At 30.8% G+C, this 26,319-nt stretch overlaps 3 protein-coding genes and 1 non-coding gene across 6 annotated transcripts; 2 read left to right on the top strand and 2 right to left on the bottom strand.

Moving 5' to 3' along the window:
• The first annotated feature begins 635 nt into the window (after positions 1-635).
• On the top strand, positions 636-3,391 carry LOC123296792 (histone H3.3A). Its single transcript, XM_044878447.1, has 3 exons — positions 636-784; positions 1,088-1,383; positions 2,153-3,391. The coding sequence occupies exons 2-3, from the start codon at positions 1,102-1,104 to the stop codon at positions 2,279-2,281; spliced, it is 411 nt and encodes a 136-aa protein (XP_044734382.1). The 5' UTR covers positions 636-784; positions 1,088-1,101; the 3' UTR covers positions 2,282-3,391.
• A 2,061-nt stretch (positions 3,392-5,452) lies between these two features.
• On the bottom strand, positions 5,453-8,494 carry LOC123294623 (brahma-associated protein of 60 kDa). Of its 3 annotated transcripts, XM_044875714.1 has the most exons (5): positions 8,380-8,494; positions 8,132-8,303; positions 7,760-8,019; positions 6,625-6,869; positions 5,453-6,516 (listed from the first exon to the last, which is right to left on the bottom strand). In XM_044875714.1, the coding sequence occupies exons 2-5, from the start codon at positions 8,246-8,248 to the stop codon at positions 5,531-5,533; spliced, it is 1,608 nt and encodes a 535-aa protein (XP_044731649.1). In that variant the 5' UTR covers positions 8,249-8,303; positions 8,380-8,494; the 3' UTR covers positions 5,453-5,530. The 3 variants fall into 3 exon arrangements, with proteins under 3 accessions (XP_044731649.1, XP_044731648.1, XP_044731647.1); XM_044875713.1 differs by having other exon boundaries at positions 5,453-6,869; positions 7,760-8,010; XM_044875712.1 differs by having other exon boundaries at positions 5,453-6,869.
• Positions 8,495-8,890: 396 nt separating this feature from the next.
• Positions 8,891-8,962, top strand: Trnah-gug. The gene has a single exon. It is a non-coding gene; the product is annotated as a tRNA-His (tRNA).
• Positions 8,963-11,150: 2,188 nt separating this feature from the next.
• Positions 11,151-26,091, bottom strand: LOC123296231 (bromodomain-containing protein DDB_G0270170-like). The gene is made up of 11 exons (XM_044877693.1): positions 25,981-26,091; positions 25,142-25,320; positions 23,214-23,374; positions 21,772-22,051; positions 21,643-21,719; positions 17,004-17,317; positions 15,837-16,204; positions 14,952-15,074; positions 14,278-14,436; positions 12,809-13,146; positions 11,151-11,402 (listed from the first exon to the last, which is right to left on the bottom strand). The coding sequence occupies exons 1-11, from the start codon at positions 26,034-26,036 to the stop codon at positions 11,151-11,153; spliced, it is 2,307 nt and encodes a 768-aa protein (XP_044733628.1). The 5' UTR covers positions 26,037-26,091.
• Positions 26,092-26,319: the final 228 nt, after the last annotated feature.

Genomic DNA, 26,319 nt, shown 5'->3' on the forward strand with positions numbered 1-26,319 from the left:
CCCCGCTAGACCCCCTCCGTCATATAAAATATTCTAATTTCTATTTTCATGCAATTATAATTATAGAAAAACTCTTAGCTCAACAATTGCGCATGCGTTTATTATATCTGTATACTTTTTTGGGAGCTAGAATTTTGTAATGACCCAACCTTTTGTATCTTTTCTTGAATAGAAAAATATGAAAATTTCCATTTTCAAAACAATACTGTAATAAATATTATGGTTGATTGTGAAGATATTTATTAATATTAATTATTTAAAGAAAATATATTGATAATAAAAACTTTGAAAATAATAATTTCTTTAATAATTTAAACAAAATTCCAAAATTTCGGGTTCATTCTATTTTGAAATTGGTAGAATTATGGTTTAAAATAAATTTATAAAAGCAGTTTTCGGTCACTTTGAAAGAAATTTTTATAAAAAATGTGTTTTTAATAGGGTATACGACAATAGGGACCTAGAAATTTCGAAAACTGAAAATAAAAATTTTCTTAAAGCACAAAATTTTAAAAATATTTGTAAATATTTTGATGAAAAATTTCCACTAATCAGAAATTTTGTTACAAATTTCAAGCCAATCAAAAACATGTTTACAATGATCCAATGAAATGGTATAATCAGTGATTACAGACCAATAGAATTAAAAAGTAGTAAGCGTCAGCTGTTGTTTCAGTCTTTCATTTTGGTATCCATCTCAGTGTTCTGTTTCTGTTCTCATTCTTATTCGTATATTTGTCCGGATAGTTGTGTTATTAAAGTTTTTGTGAAAGCTTATTATCAAGTAAGTGATTAGAAAATTCAATTATTTCGATTAAAATTATTTTCAATCTCTGCATTAACATGCCAGTAACATTTGGTGATAATTAGTTTTTATTAATTTTTAAAATAAAAGTGAAAATTTTCATGTTTTATTTGTGATATATTGGTGACAATAAAATTGTCCGCCATATTGTTTTGACTGTATATTTCTAAATAAACATTTCATTAGATGAATTAAAAATTTCTTTTAGTTTTAATTTCATCTCTCAATTAATTAAAACAAAAAAATTATTAATTTTAATTGAATTAAAATTTATTTCGTTAGGTTTAAAGTGAAAAATGGCGCGTACCAAGCAGACAGCTCGTAAATCGACGGGAGGAAAAGCACCCCGTAAACAACTTGCAACAAAAGCAGCACGTAAATCAGCACCATCAACCGGAGGTGTTAAGAAACCACATCGTTATCGTCCAGGTACCGTAGCTCTTCGTGAAATTCGTCGGTACCAAAAATCAACTGAATTGTTGATCCGTAAATTGCCTTTCCAACGGTTGGTTCGTGAAATTGCCCAAGATTTCAAAACAGATTTACGTTTCCAGAGCGCAGCCATTGGTGCTTTACAGGTAAAAACAATTTTTTTGAAAACTTTTTTTAATCGCTATTTTCACTAATCTAAACAGATCCTACAAAGCGGTTAAGTGGTAAAACTTAACTTATTAATATATTATATTCATTCAATATGTCTTTGTAAAAATGGGCGCGAAAATTCATAAAGGCGGGAATAATTTTAACAAGATTTTCAAAACTTTAAGACAGTATTCTGGTTTATTTTAGACATTAATTAAAATTTAAACTTATAAATCCAAGGTAGAACCAATAGAGACATTTTGAAAGCCACCAAATTTAAAACGAATCGGTAAGATAGAACTTGAAATATCATGACAACCATCTCTATAAATGTAGTTTTAAGAAAAACGCGTTTTAATTTTGAAAAATAATTCCGCCAGAGTAACTCGATTAATAATAATTAAAAATCTTATTTTGTATTCATCGGCGATCACAGATCCATCGAACCTTCTTCTACTACAGTTCCTGCAAAGAAACAATCCCTCAAGTCGCCCGGCTACATCTTCTGTTAATTGAGCGCGTCGCTCGGTTGGCTTATGTGCCGCGTCACAAAATTCACTGTATCTCGAAAATAATTCGAAATTTGAAAAATTATTCGGCTTATTTTTACTAGTCCAAACCTTGTAAATATGCCAAAAAGCCGATTTTTCAACTTTCTAGATCGGGATCCGCCCTTAGCACCCCGAAATTTTAAAACTTTCAGTTGTACTGGCATAAGTATAGTGAATAAACTTAAGTAATATTTTGTTTTCTTTGAATTTCTAGGAAGCCAGTGAAGCTTATTTGGTAGGCTTATTCGAAGACACCAATTTATGCGCTATTCACGCCAAACGTGTCACCATTATGCCGAAAGATATCCAGTTAGCACGACGAATTCGAGGAGAACGTGCTTAAATATATCTTATCATCATATTGTGTTCTAAACACACATTTCCATCGCCCCCCACTTTTCAAAAATTTATTATATTTCATTATTGAATATTTACTTCTTAATTTGAATTTTGTAATTAAAAAAAAAATTAATTAGATTCATTTTTCACCAATAATATTAATTAATTCATTATCATAATTATTCAAGAAGTTATCAATAATTTTGCCCCCCTTTTTAATTATTTTTTCGTAAAATAAATATATATCATCACTTTGGTACAAAACACATGGTTTTTTATTTTAGTTAAATTTTATTATTTTCGACAAATTTCTAACATAAAATAGGCTGAATTTTTCTTAATGATTCGACCTTTAATTTTTTTTTTTTGTCTAAAATATAAGTTAAAGCTTCAAATTGGCGTGACGTTGAAAATCAATCAACTTGTTTTAAGGAAGTTTCAACGTGATAACTACCGTAAAACCTACGTTTCCACAGTTTAACCAATTTGTTTTCACAGGTTTAATTTAGAACGCGAGATAATTAAATGCCTAAGTTCCCAATTTTGATCATTTTACGTCAAAATGACGAAATTTGGCCTTAATTATCTCGCGTTCTAACTTTGAAGTTTAATAGTAAGCCCTATTTTTTGTCTGTGTAAAAAAACTGGCTAAATTCTGTAGAAAAGCAGATCTTGCAGTAGTTACCACGCTGGAACTATCTTAAAGAAGTTAAGAAGTATTAAAAGCTAAACCCATTTTGACTTTACTTCAGTGTTGAAGAGCATTATAACCTTTTAATAATTCCACCATTTGATTGATGATGATCGGTAGCCATTTTGATTGTCCAACACTTGAGTTATACTGAACGCAACCTTTCTGTAGTATTAAAGTGATGATTTTGAAATATGTACTAATAAAAAAAATTCACAATTTATTTTCCACTGCCAAGATAATCTCACGTAAATAGTTTTTAGTGTGAAGGATTATTAATTAAAGTAGAGGAGTATTGGGAAAATTATTCTTTATTATTTGTAAGCAAATATTTTTTTATAGTTCATATTATATTTAATTTTTTTTTTTTGGTCTTATCTGGATAACTTATCTCTATTTCACAGCTATTTTATGTTTGGAATTTAAAAAAAAAATTTTTTTTTTAAATGTATGTTAATTTTATTTTTTAATTTATAATAAGCTATTATAAATGTTTTCTTAGTAAAATATCAAAAAAATGTTCAAAATACCTAAAAAAAATAATATTTTATTTCAAAAATACGTTTATCCTTTCTTTTTTTTAATTAAAATTTGTTCAACTTACAAGTTTACAAAAATTTTTCTATTGTAGACACACACAAAATGTTCTTTTTTTCGATTTGTATGTCATTTCAAAAATGTTCAAATTTTTGTGTAAAACGTATTATTGTAGGTATATGTAAAAAATAAAAAAAAATATTCGTAAACAATATGAAAATGTTTTTTTTTTCTAATAATTCAAACCCTATTTTGGTGGAGCGATCAGCAGTGATTGTAACTAAAAGGTATATCTAAATTTTCTGAAGGCGTAATTTTGATAGAAAACAAAAATTGTTGTTATAATAAGACACGGATTTCGAAATTTTGCATGTGAATCTGCTATTTAACGAAAGATACAATATGGAATAGGTGTACCTGGATTTATCCTGACAAAAATATTTTTTATAGTTTTAATGATTACAAGTATTTTGCACTTTCATTGAAATTAATTTGTAAGAGACCATTTTATTGCAAATTTTATCTTTTTTCAGAATTTGCTGTGACATAACTTATCGAGACAGAAAGGTCGAGCCGATTTTTAATATATAAAGCCAATAAAATTTTACCCTTATCGCAGAATTACTTTTTTTTAATTTGTTCGTTTTGAGTTCTACTTTCGAAATATCTCGGTGTGATAGCTCAAAACTAGAACAAAATATCTGCCACACTAGTAAAAAAATTAGAAAATTCTGACACACCTAGTCCATATTGTACCTATCATTAAATATTATTGATTCATATGCGAAATTTTTACTGTGACGGGCTCAGGGTTATTTATGGACTGAGTGTTCCCTATTCAGCTGTGTAGTAAATACGGGCAAGAAACTATCAAAGACATAAAGCGAATGTACGGCCAGTAGTTGTCTTTAGAATTTTTACAAAACTATCTAAAAGAGACAGATATTGCCCACACAGCCGATTTGTTTCCTTCTACAGAGCGGTCAAATTTTGTGCGGGTTTTGCTTAGTCCATTCTCTGTCTTTGATTTGTATGGTATTAACTATATCTTAAAAAACAATGCAATAAGGAACTAGATGTCCACGGATTTTTATTGCAGAAATCGTGTATTAAATTAGAGGGTGGAAATTGAAGAAGATAAGGAGGAAAAGCATCACTTTCGTTTTCTTCCAAATATCTCGTAAACTAAGCAAAATTTTGGTAAATTTTTTATAAAACTTTTTGTAGAGAATCAAATTTTCCATCGGATTAGTAATTTCAAAAAGGGGTTTCGAATAAATGATTAATTTTTTTGGAAGGAATAACCTTCTACAACTTTTAAAATTTCTGTTAAATTAGATTTTATTTTCTAACATCAGGGAGAGTTTCAATACTGTAGGGTGACTTTACTATTGATAATAGACCTTTTCATCATGTCATATGCGCAAGTGCAGAGTTTATTTTTTCGTACTGACAGCAATAAGTAGGACTAAGATAGAAGATATTTGTTATGCATTTTATCAATTGGTTATAAATCATTTAGTACGAAACAAATGTGAATGGTGATTTTAAAATGAAAAGCCCTATTGGGAGTTATAACTTTACCAACTGACGATAATAATTCGTACTAAATAGAACAGGAAGTGGGCCCATTTTGAGTTGTTCCAATTAAGACTGCCAGATGGCAATACTTGTACTTAATATTTTTAAAGGCCATTAAAAATACTCAAATTCAAATAAGGTAAACCCCGCCAGCTGGCAATAATAATTCATACTAATTAAAACAATAAATGAACACGTTTTTGGTAGTTTCAATTTAGACTACGAGGTTACTTAAAATTTATCAATACCGGAACCATAGATGTAAGAACTTCTGGCTACTATTATGGAAGCTCTAAGCTTGGACTATGAATGTAAAAACGAATATCACAATTTTAAAAATTCTTTATTTAATTTTTATATGCAGCAAGTAATTAAAAAGTACAAATGACATATTTTAAAATAATTAAAAAATATAAATAATTTTAAAGCAGTCCTCTACTAATTCTAACCATTTCGTATACCCAAAGCTTGTTCTAATTCTGCACGTTTCTGTTGTACCTTTGAGTAGAAGTACCGTGAAACAGCTTCATGTGCCCATGGTTGATAATAGAAATCAGATCGACGTTCCTCTTCCGGATTACCCACAATATCCGTCATGGTTTTAAGATCTCGTGTTTGTGATATAATCCATTTATTAATAAACTGTTGGGGATCTTTTGCAAATGATAAAAAGAATTCTCGATTTGTTTTTAGTTGATTTATTGTATCGACTGTTTCATGGATTTTCGAATCCAAGCCTTGAATCTCTTGTTGAGATGCAGTCGATAGCAAGAAATTATTCATTTGGGTTTTAAGTGTGTCATCAACTTCTACGTCAATATCATAACAAGCTGTTTGTTTACTTTCCGTTGGTAACGCTGAATTTGAATTATTTTCCACGGATATAACGTGGTTAATCACAATTGGATCTGGGGGATGAAGTAATGGATTTAAACGTTGTGGAATTTCAGCGAACTTCATCCGTTGACAACTGAAAATTTGTTCTAAATATTTATCACATACAATATACTCTCGTTCATGGACATCTTGAAGACGATGCGTTTTGATATACTGCCAGAGGGCGGAAATAATTACAGGACGTGTTTGAGTATGAACTCCAAGTAATCGCGCAAGACGGGGATCTAATTTAAATTGTAATGGTTGATAATCTAATAGTAATAAAATTGTACATCGTACATTTTTATCACCAGGTCTTTTTACTTGAAAACCGTCGGTTTCTTGAGTCGTTAATGTACGATGCCATTCAACTAAATGATTATCCGGTCCATAAAGTTCTTTATCCAGTTCGATTACCAGTGATTTAAAGAATGACGAGAATTTTCGTTTAATTTTAGTCGGATCATTTTTATTGTTATCTTCAAGAAGTCGACCTTCGACACGAAGTTCCCATGATGCAACGCTCCCTTCAATTGATGAATTTTGGGTACTTGGTGTAGTTGTGTTCGATGAGTCGGTATTAGTGTTCGAGTTTGCACCAGAATTTGCTGAAGATGGTGTTGTTAAATTATTATTAGACATATTATTCGAATCTACGCTATTTGGATCCTTACTAGGATAAAATGTATTTGAGATGAAAATACGTAATTTACGTTTTTGTTTCATTGGACGTTTCAACGCCTCTTGAATGTCCAAACGTTTACGCATTATCGTTGCATCTAATTTACGCTCAAATGCTAATAAATCCATATATGCTTGGCTTTCTGGAACTAAATCACGTACTTTTTGTGGTAGGATTTTGTCAGCTAATTTTTTCTTTTTCTTATTCGCGGAATGTGTAAAATCACTAGAAATTAAAAAATATGTTCATTTTTTACTTCGGCAACAATTTTTAATACACACAGATTTTAGTACAGATAATAAGCCGAGATGCATTGGAAAAGTTGGCAAATAGCACATGGGCAAAAATTTGCCTGAAATGCTTATTTTGGCTTGAAATTTTCACCTATTAAATATTTTTTATGGCTAAATACGAATCCGATGTCATGTCTTCCAAAAATCGTGCCATTTTTGACCGGAAATTCTATTTTGTGCCACAAAAACAACAAAATAATTATTTATCTCAATTTTCATCTTGTCGCTGAATACGAATCCGATATCTGATTATCACGGATTTTTGTTGCGTCTTCCGAAAATTGTTCTATTTTGCCAACGAATTATACTTTCTTGGCACAAAAACGATAAACTAAGTATTTGTAGTCCAAACTGTTTTGTAGAAGGTATTTTTTTCCGCTTCTATAATATTATGGCACGACTTTCGTAATACGTGACAGGATCTGTATAAGTTGACATCGGATTCGTATTGAACGATCAATAGTACCTACTAGATGGAAATTTTAAATCAAAATAAACATTCCAAAAAAATTTTGGGATGTATACGCCTCCTGCTGGGGCCCTATACCACTCATGACTAGGCTAAGTTGGCTAAATGTTTCTTGGGGTTCTAATAAACCTCAGACTCTATAAAAATGAGATGTTAAATATCACTGGCAATAAGCCAATATTTTCGAAGAATTTCCTTTTTAATTTCCCTTTTTTTCTAATAATTTTTCAGGTTAAAAAAAATTTTTACCGACGTTTATTTATTACCAGTTTGAAGAGCAAAATTAACGGGTAAAATAAAAGTCGTAATGAGTCCCTCTCGTAAAATATTTTATAAGATAAAAATGATCTTACGCTTTCTGCTGTTGAATTTGTCCCCGGCTATCTTGATTGCCCCGTTTCACACCACCTGTAGATGGATTTGACATTGGTCCTCCACGTATAGGTGAATATGTTTGTTGTGGTGGTCGTGGCATCATTGGCCCACTGCCTGGACCTCCAGGACCACCTGGACCACTACCAACAGGACCAGTTGGACCCGTAACTGGACCTCCAGGACCACCGCCTGGACCACTCATGTTTGGTGGTGGAGTAAAACCGCTACGCTGTGGAAACTTTTTAATGCACATCGAAAGCGTACACATGATAAGAAAATAAAAATCATAAAGAAAACAATAAAGAAACAGAAATGAAAAATAAAACGAAAACAAAAAGAAAATAACTTACAGGAAAATTTGGTGCAGAATATTGTCTTAAACCTGAACTTTGTGGTGGGCCATACCGTTGAGGTGGTCCTCCAACAGGAGTTGGACTTGCACCAGACGCAGAAAATCGTTGTGCCATTTTCTTAAGAATTTATAATGCATAAAGTTTTTTTTTTATATTTGGATTTCACAGGCTAAAAAATATACTAAGTTATAAAATTTCTCCTTAAAAGTTAAATAAGAAACTTAAACTTGCATACAAATGTTTACCTTTTTTGATATTAATAACAAATTGGTTAATTAAAAGTTTAAAACACCGGTTGTTCTCGTTTTGACAATTGTTTAATATTTTATTCAGAATTTGTTAACGCCATTTTGTATTGATTACGCTTGTACACAAATCAAAAGCATTTTTTGTGGCGCTTCATTTAAAATATACAAAAATGTATAAATTAACATATTTATTAAAGATTTCTGTTTTGGGAAATAATTCAAAATTTAATAATGCGATTTTCAAAATCGAAAAATTTTTTATTAAATCAATGAATTTTGGGTAATGAGTAATAAGGTATGTAAAAAATTATTTTGTTTATATATATATATTAGCCTAGAATATAATAATGTACTGAGCATGAATTTTATGATATGGAAGTGTTAAATAAAAATAATATATTAATGAAAATATAGATTTTATCAAAATTGAATTAGTTGAAAATACATAACTTAAATGTTGAGTTGAATAAAACAACATTAAAATACGATGGAACTCATAGTCTCAGTAGCCGTGATCGTCTAGTGGTTAGGACCCTACGTTGTGGCCGTAGTAACCCAGGTTCGAATCCTGGTCACGGCAATGTAACAAGTTACATTGTCACGGAGAGACGCAATTTTTTTCTTAATTTCTTTCAAAATAAAGTGAAATTTATTTAGATAGCAATAAAGCAAATTGATTTTTTTTTCTTTTGACTTGTGAAAATAAACAATTGAGTTGTTGAAATACCTATATTGACAATGTCGATCTATTTGCCCCCCCCCCCTCCGTATTATCCGACAAATTTGGTATAATTAGAATCAATAGACTAATTATATTGGAAGCTACCTACAGAGTGATCAACGTCTATACATGGTATTTCAACAATTAACTCAGTCAATTGTTTTTTTTCACTTGCTAATATTAGTCTACCAAGTTATAGATAATATTCTGAGCGATTCGAGGCTATACCGTTTAGCCGATCTTCAGACATTGTCGATCTAAGGTATGTTTTAAAACGACGTAAAATTGAAAAAGAGCGTTCATTCGTCTCTCTGTTGTCACAGATAAAACTGCCAGAACGCGTTTACACGTTTATGATTCAAAAAGTTGAGGGCAAGAATCCAATTTTTTTTTTATTTTGTTAGGAAAGAGTCATACGAAATTTGTTAAAATATTGCAACGATTAAAAAAGAATAACTGAATCAGTCTTTATATTCGAGCGTTGAATCTATTTTGACGTGAATCTCACATTTGATACTCTCATTATCGTTTTCAATAATTTTTAATGTGTGGTTTTTTACACAAAAAGCGACGAAACAGCTTGAAGAGCTAACTAGTCAGTGGAAATACGTTTCATAAATGGCTGCATTAACAGGACTAAATTGTTACTTCAAATTTATATGGTCAGATTCTCAATGAGAGAGGTTTAGCCAACTTTAATTTCAATAAAAATTTGTTTAAAAGATAATTATATATTATATTTATTACTAAATCTTTAACCATTTACAAATTATATATATTTATCAATAGTTATTATAATTATATAAATTGAGAATTGAAATATTTATTTATTAGCAAAATTAACAATATAAATAAAGTAAGATATATAATTATTATATAATAATTAAAGGCTGACAATGGTAAACCTTCTCTGATAGGACGTAAATTCACTCTTAGCTTTTAGCAACATTAAAAAAGCAACAAGGTTTTATAAGCTCAAGTGCAACCAAGTTTTCAAAAATTATTAATTTTTTATTTAAAATGTATATTCGGCATTTTCCTGTCTAATAAACTGATTGGTTACAAAAATACGAAGGGTTTAAGGATGATAATTTTCGATGTTACTTTTGAATGTGCTATTATTTTTGTATTTGTCTTGTAGCAAAGTAAGAAGTCCATCGAATAATCTTTGGCAGACGTTAATTGATCACCTAGATCTTGTGATTTAACGCCTATTAATTTTTTTCTTTGGAGATTTTCTAAGGCAGAGATCTACAGTAATGATCTTCAAATCATAGATGATCTGAAATTATATATCATTTACGTCATACAAGAGATAAGCGTAGAAATGGGTCGAAAAATCCAATATTTCCACGTTCGTCGATGAATTTTATCCATATTCATCAATGAAGTATTTCGTGATTATTGGTAATCGATATGTTTTCACTTGTCATTTGTATACAATGCATGATATTCTAGTACAAAACATATTAAAATGGAAGCATATTTCAGCAAAAATAACATCGAAAATTAAAACCTTATACAGGGTGAATTTTTTTAATCTATCATGACTAATAGCTCGGTTTGTAGTTAATCATTAGAAAAAAACTTAAACAAAAGTTCTCCAAGTTTCTTTAATAGTCAATGTAGATCCTAAAAAGTAATAATACTTTAAATTAGAAAGTTGATCCTCATAAAAAACTAACATATTTTCGAAAATCGTTAGCTTGCGAAGGAAATACGACTTGAAAATATATGTCATTAGTGCATGTAATCAAAGAAAATACGTTAAATTAGAACAATTTTTTGAGACAAAAGTTATCAAGTTATGAAGATACATACAACTATTGTTTAAAATATTTTTTGATAGGTTAACTGCAAAACTATTAAACATAATAGATTAAAATAAATAGCTATAAAATAAAATAATATCTGTACTTGAATGTTTACAGGGATAGTTTTTTTTCCGATCAGCTCTCGTAAATAAATCCTATATCTAATTTGGTTAGTTTAAACAATTAAATTGTATAATAATTAATTTTAATAAAATATGATTAATTGTGATTGTTTATAAAATTTCAAATTTCTCAATTTGATCATTGTCGTGATCATCAACAATATGATGATTGTTGTTAGTATGTGAGTTGGTAGCACCACTGTTTGTAATAAATGTAAAATGTTGATTCACTTCGTTGTATAAACTATGCTCGTTTAATATTAAATTATTATTATTAGTGATGATATCTGAATCGTTATGATTTGTTTGAATATTAAAATGTTGATCGTTTGTTTTATGTTGTGCCAATTCTTCACCAATTATCTAGAAAGAAATGTTATAACAGAGTTAATTGTTTAAATAACCTATTTATAAGCTATTCGAGAGTTTACATTAACAATATATATGAGAGGCTGATATAGGCACCTGGTTCTTAATCGATTAATTTAAAAAAAACTTGCTAAAAAACGTTAAATTAATTTATCGAAGGACCTCGGACACAATACATTGATTTTTGGTTTCGGTTAAAATTTTTTGAAAACTATGGATTAACGTAGTTTTCATTATGCTGATCAAAAGTTCTTATAAATTCAACCCTCAAAAACCCTTACTTTCTGAGCTACGGCCCTTCAAAGATTATGCCTACATGATATATTGATTTTTGGTTTCATTAAAATTTTTTGTAAAACTATGGATTAAGGTAGATTTGTTCATGCTAATCAAAAGTTCTTATGGGCTCAAACCTCAAAAACCTATCTACATGAAGGGTTTTTGAGGGTTGAGTTCATAAGATATTTTGATCAGCATGAATTCAAATTCAAAAATTCCTTAATCCATAGTTTTCAAAAAATTTTAATCGAAACCAAAACTCTACATTGTGCCCGAGCTTCTTTAAGAAACTCCTTCGATATCAAATTTTTGTTTCAATACGTGTCCTAGATGAAATGTACAGTGGAATAAGGTTCGGGGCATAGTGGTCCAAAATATATCTACTTTTTTATGATCTACAGAAAAAATAATTTTATATTAAATTATATTGCATGATCCGAGCGATCTTCAGAAATGATTTTTTTCCAGGTCTTATTATTAACAAGAGAAAATAAACAATTGACTGAGTTAATTATTTAAATATTATGTATATACAGTGTTGATTACGCATTCGTTTGTTTTTTTACGTCATGTAAGTAAAGAAAAATAAACAAACGCATACATTATATATGTAACGTAAAAATTTAAAATATAAGCAATAGGTGGTACCTGAATATACATACTATACAGAATGTTCGATTTACATCTAGGCATATAAATATCACGAGTATGACAGAATATATGCATTAAGCAATGCATCTAAGTGAGAGGTATTAAATACATATGTTGAAGAATCGATATGCGTTGAGATAGTCGTAAGACGCTTGGAGAGTGGGAGTTTCTTAGTTGAATAGATGAACTACAACAGATAAGCCACGATACAAGTCACTTTTGCAATTTCATATAACACCTATTATACTTCTTACTTAGTTGCATTGCTTAACGCATGTACTCTGTCCGCCCGCATGTCACGACAGGCGGGCGGACAGCCAACTGAAAATGGTCTAATTAGGTGATTTTTTGAACACCAATACCAAAATTTTGTTCGTAGCATCAATATTTTTAAGCGTTACAAACTTGGGACTAAACTCAGCATACCTATATATATTTTATATATTCATGGTACAAAAACAAATATTTACCTGATAAGAATCAAATTGATTATTATAATGACGTAACTGATTTTCTGTAGTTAATAAATGATGTTCATTGTTAAAAAAGTTATAATTATTGGAATGATGATTATTGTTTGATAATGATGAACGTTGATGGCTAGTGTCTGTAGAATTGACAACTATATGATCGTCAACAGGAACAGATAAATCAATTGAATCAAATGTACTATTTGTAATATCATCTTTTAATGACGTCACCACAGATATATTTCTTGTGTCTAGATCTTGATCATCTTTTATAACTGTTTCAGTTATACTTGAATTATATGGTGATGATGTTGATGTATCTGCATGAAAACTCATATCTATATCAATAATAAAAGTTAATTAATAAATTAAAGTCCAGCCTAAGAGCGAGACCTTTAGGTCCAATATCATATTTTAAAACAAATGACATAAAAAAAGCCTTCCAATTAAGTTATATCAAGGCGATTGACATTTTTATGAGTTTAAATAATTTATACCCAAGGTCTTCTTTACGTTATTGGGGGTCCTGGTTACTATTACCTTATGAGTCTCCCATTAATCTTTATACTACGGGAATCTTTTTAGCCAGCCGAGACAATTTTCAGTCCACGGGGGCCTTTTTTGCTACAATTTGGAGGCTCTAAGGAATTTGAGACTCTGGCACTTGCCAATAGTGCCCATTAAGAACGGGGGGCCTTATCATATCTGACAATTATGTGCGTACAAGTTCGATATCTATTATATAAATGATTCGAGAGGACAATTATCTGGTTATTTACCGTTATATATAGTTATTTGGTTAATTAACCGTTAAAATAAATTTCTGAATGCTAATCAAACATTTTTATAACTGAGAGTAATTTTTTTTAAATGAAACTTTTTAATATCTTACAAGTGCTTATTGAAATTATTTATTCAATTAATTTTTGAATAAATATTTCAAGGAAGGGCTTAAAGGGTTCAATAGAGAGAACCAGGGGCTATTTAACACATTTTAAATATGTTTAGATATAAAAAGGAAAGAAAACCATCATGGCTCCCTTGCTATAAAATAACCGCGGAAGTATTTTTTGAGTGGAATCTTCAATCCGCGGTGAGCTTTTATTATGATCCCACCACCTTCGGATCTTTTTCTACATGCAAACCAAATAGGATAGGATGGAGGAGAAGCAGCCCATATGAGCTAATGTAAAATCGTAGTATACGAGTTTCAGCGCCTCTACCGAGTAAGGCTTTTAAACTTAATAGATATTAGTCGCCCCCGCAAAGTAGTCAAATTTAATAGTCATACCCAAGGCTGACAAACTTAATAGTTGATCGCCACAGACTCCAGATGTCACTTAAAATTATATTGCTGCTTCTTCTCTACCTTATACTCTTTGATGCAAACTTGAAGACCATTGGCGGTAGATTAAGAATTTGGGAGCCCTTAAAATGGCGGGGATCTGACCACTTACATGAATACTTACATCCAGAGCTATTTGGTAATGATATGGACATATTATCACAGGATTCCTTTAAAAATTCCATATTGTTATCATCATTATCATTAATATTGATATTACTATTATTAGTATTGTTTAAATGATTATCCACAGCATTATTGATGGAATCTTGAATTAATTGTTCTAGAAGTAAAATTCAGTAATTTACTTTTTGTCAACCCAAGAGAGCAAGGCCGGATTAACCATGTTGCAATGCAATTCTCCGAGTCATTTTTCATCCTTTTGAAGATTATTAGCTCTTTTGAAGTTGATGAAGGGCTGTGATTAAAATGAAACGCGGGTTGAGAGTCGTTACGTAATGTAACGCATCCATATTATTAGTTCCGCTACTCGATACTAGATGGTTATGTTCAGTAAGTATCAAGTATTTCATCAACCGCCGACAGCATGAGGATCGAAATTCCAATTCAACTTTCTCTGTATTTCATTTAATCATTTTAAATTTCTTTTGTGCATGCGTGGAGCGCGTATCCGTGGCTGAGTCCCTAGGCATTTGCCTACTCTGTCTAATGGTTAATCCGAATCTATAAGAGATTCTTGAAAACCTTTGTGTAAAACATCTCTCTCTTCGAGTTATGAATCGCACGAAGAATGTATTCGACACAAAAGTTTCCGAGTGTAAAACAAAATATATTTACTGTTGTCAGGACCAGGCGATTCAACAGACATACTCATTGTACCATCTGGTTCAAATTTTTGTACCACGGTTGCAACAACTGGTATTTTTATTTGTACAGTGGTTGTTGAATTCGAATTTTTAGCTAAAATAGTAATAATCTTAATTAAAAATAAAAATTTATACAGGATGGTCCAAGTTATGACAGTAAGGAAAGCGTCCTTTTCAGGATGTTGAAATTTTGGAAAAATTTGATGTATTTGGATGTATTTGTGAAAATATATTCTCCCATGGCTAAACGCCTGCTTGGAAAAAATTGGAAATCGGAAGTAAAAAGGATCACAAATTACTGACTATTTATTACATAATCCTCTAACACTTTCCTGGTGGTTAGCTCGGAACTAATAATTTTTGCAACTTTTTAAAAGAAATTTTAAAAAATTGCAAACAATTGAATTTCTTGGCTTTTGTTAAAATTATCCTGGTGGAAACAAAATTGAAAGAGAGAATAAGTCTTAATCAGTCTAAGAAGCTCTGAATAAAACTGAAATTCTCAACGTTTTTGGACTGCCTAACTCAGACTTAATAAGTCTGGGTAACTCTGAAGTTCCTAAGATTTTTTCATAGTTTCTAAGACTTATTTCTTTCTTCAATTTTTTTTTTTCACTAGAATAAACAAAATTAAAAATTACTTTTTAAACGAACACCCAAAATCAGAATTCGTTTGTTTACGTTATACCTTTGTGATTGGATCACCATATTTCAACTTTCTTCTTCAAATAGATTCGGAGTAAACAGGTTGTGATAATCGGACAGACAGACAAACAGATAGAAGAATGATCCTATAAGGTTTTGGGTTTCTTTTTCCGTTTGACCTTAAAAACATTAGAATAATAAGAGATCTTACATGAATCATAACGATCAGTTAAATGTATGCCCGTTCCACTTCCATTCCCATTATCAGAAATTGTAATTTTACCGTGAGCTTTTAAATCTTCTGCTGTGGCAGGTACCAACATATGTTTGCCATGAGGTGCGGACAGAACACGTACAAGTACAGGTATTCCACCAATTGGTCTTAACAATGCAAATGGTGCGGATGATGGTAAACTGCTTGTACCATTTGCTTGTTGAGCTTGTAATGCTTGACGCATTGCTTCTGTGTTGATAGCATCCACAAGCACACCATTTGTATAACGAACTTTCGTTGATGATTGTGTTGGAACTGATTGAATCGAGCCCCCTATATCCGGTATGTGGATTCTACGCATTTTACTGGAATCAAAAAGATGTAATATGATTAATTTGTTGATACCTCAGTATAAATTGCGCGAGAGATATCCTGGTAGAGAATAGTACAGCTAATGGATACTCTCATACCGCATCGATTTTCAGATCAGATCAAAGTTTATATTAAGCATTTATGTTAATAAATGATAACGGGAATCGATAGAGTGAAGAATTCTAAGCAAAAAGTGTCATTGAAACATATTTCGAAAATTTAATACTTTCCGAGTTAATCTTAATAATAAATTTACAAAAAAAAGTCTAGAGGGCCAAAATTTAGCTCGTTTTCACAAAATATTTTACTTTCTGGACTTTTTTTTGTAATTTTACATTTGAAATTTTTTGTCTTTTGAAGTGAAATTTTCTTTAGACACGTTGAGCACTTTTTGGATAAACAAAAATCATGGAACTCGCGTCATCGTAACGCTCCATACATACCACAATGAAAACAACGGTTCTCGCCCTATCACTGAAGTTAAGCAGGGCGAATTTCAATCGCCAATAACTAAAAAGCAAAATATTTTGCGGAAAACGAGCTAAATTTTTGCCCTCTAGACTTTTTTTTGTAACATTATTATTAAGATTAACCCGGAAAGTATTAAATTTTGGAAACATGCTTCAATGACATTTCTTGCTTAGAATTCATCCCTTTATCGGTAGCTTCCAACTTTGTTTCTTACGCTATTTTCTACTAACTGTCCAAGTTTTCAGGTCAATCGGGCCAGGATGCCAAGATATCTCTCACAATGGACTTTTCGAGAACGCAATAACTTAATAGTAAACTTACTCTTGTCCTAGATGATCATTAGCACTAGAATTTCCAACTCCATTAAGAAGTGGTGTGCCCCCACTACCATTCATTAACAATGTATTACCAGTGGCCTTTGATTGTTGTAATATTAAATCACTAGTATTTATAATATTTCCTGATGCTGGTAATCCTGACAAAGATGTTGCTGATGTAGATGCTGTCGTTGCAGTTTGTTGTTGATTTTTGATGCCATGTTTATATTCTTCATGATTACGTAATGCCATACGTTTTGGAAATTCTTTGTTACATAATCGACACATGTATTTTGGTTTATCATTACGTTGATGTGCCTTTTTTATTTAAAAATAAACATACTTATAAATTTCTTAACTAACGCCTATCTATTGTTAACTAACGAAGGTGGCTATAGCATTTACTTAAATTGGTATTAAATAAATAAGGAAGAGCAACAGTTAAAATTTTCCATTTTCGTCCCAACGCCACCTATTTAACTTTCGTTGAGTTTTTTATTTTCATAGGTACCCGATTGTTTTGGGTGCATCGTGTTCAGGAAATTCCCCTGATCATTTTGGTACCCTTTTTTACGTCCAAGATTAGAAAAATGTTTTTAAAAGGAAAAAAGTTTTGTTTATTTTGTGTATAATTTTACATTAAAAAGTATTTTATAAAAATTTAGCTACTTAAAAACTTAAGCATTTTCAAAAAAAAAAAATATTTTTTTGGCAAAACAGTTGAAACAAACAGGGAAAAAAGGCCAAAATTTTAAAAAAAATAACCGAGATACAGCCCAGCGTTAAAAAAAATTTAATCTACTTTCTTTGTCTGTTTGTTTCAACTGTTTTGGCATCAAAACTTTTAAAAGCATTTTACGATGGGACATTTGATTATCTACAAAAATTTTTTATAAAATTTATCGAAATTTGGTTTTGTAAATTTACGAGATACATATATGTATTTAAAAAATCAAAAGGAGTGCTATTAAGCAAGTGCTATCTTCAATTTCAACCGTCAAATTTAATAACACTCCGCCGTTTGTTTTTTCTTTAATAACCCATAAAGATTCCTGCAGTAAAATTTGTGATCGTCTTAGTTCCTTATTGCCCAATTTTTAAAACATAATAGCCTAATAGGCTTTTGTCTACTAAGAATAAATCGGATGGATAAGAGTTTCTAGTGATTAATCATGATATGTAGATGACAAAAAAGATTATTTTTTGAAAATAAATCACGTGGCAGCAAACATCAATTAGAAAGTGTTACGTAACGCCATGCCAAATTCTATTAATGCTGTGATACACAAAAATTATGGTTTACTTACAACTGCTTACAATTTTCATACTCAAAAATGATTCCTTGGCAAGTCGTGATGTCATTCAAGACACCATGACATTCTACACTGTTTTCGAAGTAAATTTGAATTGGTTTTTGAAAATGCAAATATTGTTTTTTTTAAATAATACTTTTTTGGTGTAAATCAGGTATTTTTGTAACGTTTAACTCAATTTTTCAAACTTAGGACAAAAGCCTATTGCGTGTAAATGATTAGGAAAAACAAGGAATATTTAAATAATGAAAAGGATAAAGGATAAAATGATAATATACCTTTAATTTATGACACATTAAATTAGACATTTGATTAAATCCTTTCTGGCATACATCGCATTTATATGGACGCTCGTTTGTATGCGTAAAGATATGATTTCTTAAATTACCTTAAATAATATAAAAAAAGGATAATGGATAACAGTACCAGGATATAAAATCAAAATGGATTAAGGATTAATGAAAATGGATTCAGGACTTACCTTTTTGATGGAAGGCTTTGTGACATAAGTGACATTGATGTGGTTTTAAACCAGAATGTGTTTTACGATGCGAAATTAATGTTGAGACACGATTAAATGTTTTACGACATAATTCACAAACGTAGGGACGATCTGCTGAATGTATGGCACGATGTTGTGATAACGTTGACATTTGACGAAATGCTATCGATTGATTAGACCTTAGTTAATGTAATTTGGGCTTTGAAAATCATATTAAACCCGACTTATCAAAATCGCTCTGTTTAGTTCTATCGTTTAATCTATTCGAGGGCTTCTACAGGTATTGCTTGAAGTCAAACATCCTGAAAGTTTAGGCTTATCAGTGAAACATTTGTAGCAATAAATTTTTTTTTACATAGTTCCAAGTGGTTTATATCCTCAATAGCCTTATGATCGAAGGATACAGGGTACTTTTTAAGCTGAAGTCAAAGAAAAATTTTTGGATGTATAGACCCACATCTTACGCAGACATTAAACTTGTAGTAGACTTTCAGGTTCAATGAAAAGCTCTATTTCATAACTGGTAATCGATAGATGAATACTTTAAATTAGAAAGTTGTTGTTCATTAAAATAGTTTAGGCAAAAATGGATTGAAATGATTTATTTCGAATAATTGTTTCTGCGGAATCTAGACACACTTCGACAAAAATTTCCAATAAATCCAATTAAAGTGGTATGTTTTTTCTAAGACCGATTTTGTTAAAATTGAATGAACAAACACGCTAAAAGCTAGATCTTTGTTATCAATTACTGTATAAACTATTCGGTTTACAAAAATATTTTTCAAACAAAAAAATGTTTCGTGTATTTATTTTCGATTAAAATTATTTTTCGAGTTTCACGTATATGTCAAATTTAAAAAGGATGCTCGGTATATATCTCATCCATAAATAGCTCTTCCAACTTTTAAATTAACGCCGGTACTGTAATTTAACTTAATCCCACAAAGTTTTTTCAATACCAATAAATCATTCCTCTGTAATTCCCTTCTTTTTTTGTTCTATTTTGACTAACCCATTCTAATGTAAACGTACTTTTTGGTAAAGAGAATTAAGAAGGCAAATTTTTGGAGAAATGCTTATTCGAGTTTAGTTGCATATAAAAAGGATGCAGTTAAGCAATCGGAGTTGTATAGGGAATTCAGGAGCTGTCGTAAGTCGGGGTTAATATAAACATAGGAATCATCGATTGGAAAATCTTTACCTTTTCCACATGTATTACATTGAAACTTCCTTTCATCGGTATGCGTTGGTAAATGACGCATTAAAGTATATTGATGTCCAAATTCTTTATTACCTAATTTGGAGAAAATTTAATAAATATTTAAATATAAAATTCGTCCTTTAGAGCCAAATGACTCAAGGAGACAACAATCGAGCATTCAAACCCAAATTCGTTTAGAGATTTAAAAATCTCCCTGTTGTTTATGATAGCTAACGAGTTCAAGCTTACATAACAGATATGTAAACTTGCTCCTCAACCTATCAACCAATAAAACATTTCAAGATAAACAGATGAAAAAGAGACAGACTGAAATTTTGTTAATTATAAAGCAAATCTTAAAATTAACGCAAAATTGAATTTCTTGCCAATTGTAGGGTAAAATGTTAAATATGACAAAATAAAGACAGCATAAGAGAGACGGCTGGGCCGGTTTTTTGTTTTTAAATCCGAGGACTGCATGAAAAACCTCCGCATTTATACTGTTGAGCAAGATTTTGATAGGAATGAGGAATTAGCTGATTGAAATAGGTTAACTTCTTCAAATATGAAAACATCATAGGACGTCTTAGGCTTATGTTGACAAGCAGGCAACCTGTCTCCCTCATACCTTAAGGGAACAATTTGAGAGCTGTATCAACGAAATTGAGCGGCAGTAATATAAAATGGCAAAAATGTTTTGGGATTGAACATTGAGTTTTTATTTTAAGAATTTTTGACGGAGTAGGCTAGACCCCCAGGAACCTTCAGCCACTTAGTCATAGGAGGCATATATCGCCAAAAAATTTTTTGCAATGGTTGATTTTGGTTTAAAATTGTCATATAGTAGGTATTTATGGTCGCTGAATACTAATCCGATGTCAGATTACACGAATTTTGGTGTCTGATTATAAATCCGATGTTAAATAACACGAATTCTGCGCCGTCTTCCGAAAATTGTGTCATTTTGGCCAAGAATTTCCCTTTTTTGGCTCAAAACACACACAGTGTCCAGAAAAAACTATTTAATTTTTAGTTACTAGCTCGAAAATGGCACAATTTTCGTAAGAAGTGACAGAATCCGTGTAATCCAATATCAGATTCGTATTACTATATGCCCCCCCCCCTCCCATTGAGACCCTAAGTCCTCTATGACTAGGTTAAGGTGGCTGACTGTTCCTCGGGATCTTATAAGCGCGTTACAAAATGTTTCATTAAAATCGGTGCTGCTTCCCAACTTTTCTATGTATCACGGCTTATTAAGTGTACTGTTAATTAAAAATCTACTTTTATTATTATCTTTAAAGAATTTTTACTATAAATAGTGTAAGTTTTTATATTTAAATTGTGGTTCGCTCAAAGTTTTTGAAATGACGAAAGCTTACTAGCTTTTGATCAGTAAATTAAAAGTCTCCACACAAAAAATATGAGTTTGAATGGTCAAATTCAGACATAAGTATCACTTTAATCCGTTATAGATGTTTTATGATGTACTGATTATTTTACAGGGGCTTGAACTAATAGACCACCTACTAAGTTTAAAAACCCATGTGTACACAATAACACTCTTTACATGCACACCCCCTGGTAAGTAAATAAATAGAATATATAATAAATAAATACATACAAACACCACATTCCCATACTTTAACATGTTTGCCATCACGATTAACATATTTAACATAATGTAAACGATTTTTAAAGCTATCCGATAATGTTGTACTACCATTTTGTTGATTTGTTAAATCATTCAAACATTGTTGAGTTGATTGTGAGATCAATTGATTCAAATCATGTTCATTGTGATGACGATGACCATCTAGATCCACTCCCATCATTAAATCAGATGTATTGATTTCTATTTTCTGTTCAATTTGATCTAAATCGGTACTCGATAAATTACTTGTACTTGAGTACATTTCATCCAACTGCATATCATCCAATATTAAATTTTCATTGCTTTGTGGTGAACTATGATGTTTTGATGCTTTCATTAAATTCACGGAGTTCATTAGGTATTCCGTTGCTAGTTCTTGCTGTTATTTAAAAGGGAAAAAATGGTAAGTTTTTTTTGAATGGATAGAATGGATTGGGTGCGCCAACTTTTATGTCGGTCTGTAAACATTGAATAATTAAAAAAAAAAAAAAAAACAATTTCTGATTGCTTATTAACTGCGCCAGAGAGTGTAAAATTGGCCTGGCCGGTCATCAAAATTCGCTTAAAAAATCAGGGTCCGTGTCAACCAATTAGCGACTGTTTGGTGACGATGCGATACTTTTGGGTTCAAGCCCAAAGGAGATGATGCCTGTTGGCCACGATATTTTCTACGATATGCACGTTGAGTTAACAGAACTGAACGCTGTACAGCGTCACTATTTCGGTACATTTTTTCGGTGTAAAACGATTCATCGTTAAAATTGTAATGCATTGACGTTTCAAAAACATATCTAATCAACTCAATCAGTTAACAAATGAAAATTTATTCAATGTTTATATACCGACATAAAAAATGGCGCACCTTGTACACACAAAAAAAAGTTGAAGGAGGGCATATCTTTTTAGCATCTCAACCTTTAGATTTGATCTGATGAGTGTTATTTTCCTGCCTTTTGTTGTTGGGAGTCAAGTTAAGACAATTTTTTAAACGCACATGTTGGAAAATTTTTTGTATAGATGTTTGATACAGTGAGCACAATTTCCTAGAGAAAATATATTTTTTCAAGCCTTCTTCCGTACTAAAATCGATGATAATTAAATTATAAAAAAAATATAATTTTCATGATTGAGACGAATCAAACTACAGTTTTGACTTCACATTTTATCCCTTTAAGACAAATGGTGAATTAAGGAAACAGACGTACAAATACCCAAAAAATACTGCGTAAGACGATAGGTCATTGTTAAAATATCTAGAAATTATTATCAGAACAGCGTCTAAAATTTTGCTTGTTAACTGTGCATAAACGATGAGAAAATGAGATCTTCACGCAAAAATTGTTAAAAAATGTTTTGAACTGATTTTAAAAACTTCGCAATTCAACTCCATGAAGATTGTTCACTTAAAGCTTTCGCGACAATACCAATTTCCGATCCTGTGGAAATATAAAGTCATTCGGGTTTCAATTCCAACAGAACAAATCAAGGCTGTCTTGTTGATTCTATTTTTCGAAAGAGATGAAATGGAATGAAATTTTTACCTCTGTCATAACTTTAAATTCTTGATGATTATTTAAGATACGATCTTGACCAATTAATTTTATCCCAGATGAAGGTAGCGTATCGGCAATTGTTGTGTGTTCAATTTCTTCATTATTTACACTACTAATTGCATGATGATCTTGGGCTAAATGGGCAACATCTACAGCAGTACATGATTAAAGATGTAAAAGTCATTAGTATCAGGAATATGGGCGTAGCTTTCGAGGGAAGTGGGTAAGATTTGTATAGTTAACTCCTCGGAATATACCCAAATTTGTCTTTAGCGTACTCGGTAACATAGAAACTGAGCGAAAATTATTTATGAAAGTGCCTTTGTCTTCTTAAAATATACAGGGTGTTTTGTTAAGTTTATATATGCTTGAAACTTGAAAAATAAGTTTTATCGATAAAAATGCCTCAAGCAAAAAATGTTGGGTGTGTGACGCACATCTTACACAAACATTAAACTTGATCTAGGTTTTCAAGCTCAATGAAAAGCTTACTCTACACCATAACTGCGGAAACATTTTTCCACAAATCGTACAGCTTAGGCAAAGGCGGACTGGAAAATTTTATCCAAAATTGTTTCTGCGAAATCTGGGAACTCTTCGAAAAAAAAAATTTTCCATTAAATCCAATAAATTTGTTCGTTTTTCTATTAAGACTATTTTTGTTTAGGGTAGTACTATCGGTAATAGACTTTGCATTCAGAATTTAATGAAACTTGGCATAGTTGTCCATTATTATATCATAATTAACCAGTTAAATTTTTTAGGGCCTTCAGAGAACTGAAAATCTGAACGTCCAGTTTTGTGAAATAAAATAAAATCTGTGATTTTCCATAAGGATCAATGTTAAAATATCTTTTTTTCAGTTTTCTGAAAGCCCCTAAAAATTTAACTGGTTAATTATGATATAATAATGGACATTTATGCCAAGTTTAATTAAATTTTGAATGCTAAGTCTATTACCGATAGTAATACCTTAAGTTGAATGAACAAACGCATAAAAAGCAAGATTTTTGCTATCAATTATTGTCTAAACTATTATGTTTACAAAAAAATGTTTAAAAAAACAAAAATGTTTGCGTATTTATAAAGAACAACTTTCTAAATTAAAGAGTTTATCTAATGTTTGTCGGTTATGAATCAGAGTGAGGTTTTAATTGAACCCGAAAACTTCGATGCCAGTATAAGATGTGTGCCTTTGAATCTAACACTTTTCTTTTGAAGCATTTTCTTCGATTGTATTATATATCGAGTTTCAAGCATAAAGGCACTCTGTATTTCATATATACATATATACAGATATTTATGATTATGATTAAGTCAAATTAGACCGACAAATACTGATCGTTGTAAAATACCGAGATTTTTTTTTACTTACAGATATAATAAAATCGGATTTAGAAAAAAAATAGCCTCGGAAAAAATAGACCGATAAAAATTTCTGTAAAAGTGACTCATTTTTGAACGCAAGGGCTAAAAAATTCCGAACCCAAGCAACTTCTCTCTAGTCGACAAATTCAACCCAACCATCTCGTTATTACAACAATACTCCGGGTCTACAAAATTTTCGGTCTATTTTTTTTGATTACCGATAAAATCAGCCTATCAGGAGAAAATACTAAGTTTGTGAGTTGCGAGTAAGGTCGAAACGTTTAAACGAATTTTAAAGATGAAAAAGACACATTTTTCGATTTTTGTAGGAGGTTTGCCACAGACAAGAACGAACGTTATTGCCTGATGCTTATCACCGACAAGCATTCCTATTGAGATGTATATGCATCTTACAAAAAAACGAATACGTTAAGAATCTTCACCGTGACTTCATGATTTAAACAAAAATGGGTATGGTTTCGATAGTCTTTCAGCCCAGCTCACTCTAAACGACTAAACGTCATTACACCCATGATTTTGAGTATTACCAAGATCTAAACCATGACATATATCCACAAATGTGGCATTCGTTGAACAACTGGATTCTTTATCAATATTCGCACTAGCATTTATTAAATCGGAATCAATATCAAATGTAATGCTCCCATTATTAGTGCCGTTCTGTACATCAAATTCTTCATTTTTTATTGAAATATCATCTTCGTCGCTATACAACATTAATTATCTATTAATTATATGCAAAAACGGCGGAACTGAACGTTTATAGAAATTAAATAGGGGAAATTAAATTGTGAAGAATATAATAGGAAGAGATCCCGCAAAGGCAGAGTTCGACAAAATGAGTATATGAAATGTATACTGGGAAGTCGAAATAGAATAAAAATAAACTACTGTAAATCGGAAAGGAATTCAGTTCAAAATTTAAACGAACACAATTTTCTAAATAAAAAGTACCGTTTTATCTTTTAAATGAAAGACCTTATACGCAAGGTCCTCAAAGCGGAAGAAAGTTAAACATATTAAATATAGCCATAATATATCTTTTACGAAGATCGTCAATCCATGGCCATAAAATTTTCTTTCGAAGAAATGGAACCTATGAGGGTTTATAGAAACCAATTTATATAAAATTATTCAACCATTCGAATAGAAGAACCATGCTTCTTCCATTATTAGAAGGAAAATAATTTACATATAAAATAAATTACATTTTAGTTACTAAAAATCAAAATGTCTACTTCGAATATATTCGTAAAGATTGGTAATTATCTTCGAAATTGTAATCAATTTCTAATGAAACCTTATTCTACTGCTTACCACAATTGAAAATGATATAAAAATAAAAAATAGAATTAAAAAAAATTACCCCCAAGCACTCATCCATGATGCAGAGACTTCTGTCCACGGTGTTAATTCGGCCATTTTTGGTAAGATTAATAATTGTCAAATAGGTATGTGTAGTTAGAAATAAAATTGATAATTTGGAAGATAAATTTTTTTTTTAAACAAATTAATAAAACTTTGAACACAATCAATTAATTATTGAATAATAAAATAAAATTTGTAATTGACTAGTCGATTATACGACTATAAAATATTATCATTCAACACCAAATGAAATTAATGTTGAATAATTCAAGTCAATAATAAATACTCCTCAAATTATTAGAAATGGATATCAATGGTAATATTTGATGTGTGAACG

This window comes from Chrysoperla carnea, chromosome 3 (assembly GCF_905475395.1).
Source record: "Chrysoperla carnea chromosome 3, inChrCarn1.1, whole genome shotgun sequence".
Taxonomy (NCBI): domain Eukaryota; kingdom Metazoa; phylum Arthropoda; class Insecta; order Neuroptera; family Chrysopidae; genus Chrysoperla; species Chrysoperla carnea.

Excerpts from the sequence above, each read along its gene's own strand:
- LOC123296792 (XM_044878447.1), top strand. The coding sequence starts at position 1,102 with ATGGCGCGTACCAAGCAGACAGCTCGTAAATCGACGGGAGGAAAAGCA. Across the intron at positions 1,384-2,152 it reads CAGCCATTGGTGCTTTACAG|GAAGCCAGTGAAGCTTATTT; the intron begins GTAAAAACAATT and ends TTGAATTTCTAG.
- LOC123294623 (XM_044875712.1), bottom strand. The coding sequence starts at position 8,248 with ATGGCACAACGATTTTCTGCGTCTGGTGCAAGTCCAACTCCTGTTGGA. Across the intron at positions 8,020-8,131 it reads ATTCTGCACCAAATTTTCCT|TTTCCACAGCGTAGCGGTTT; the intron begins GTAAGTTATTTT and ends TGCATTAAAAAG. Across the intron at positions 6,870-7,759 it reads CAAATTCAACAGCAGAAAGC|TGATTTTACACATTCCGCGA; the intron begins GTAAGATCATTT and ends TTTAATTTCTAG.
- LOC123296231 (XM_044877693.1), bottom strand. The coding sequence starts at position 26,036 with ATGGCCGAATTAACACCGTGGACAGAAGTCTCTGCATCATGGATGAGT. Across the intron at positions 16,205-17,003 it reads AATGATCATCTAGGACAAGA|TAAAATGCGTAGAATCCACA; the intron begins GTAAGTTTACTA and ends TTTTGATTCCAG. Across the intron at positions 14,437-14,951 it reads ATCGCCTGGTCCTGACAACA|AACAATTAATTCAAGATTCC; the intron begins GTAAATATATTT and ends TTTTACTTCTAG.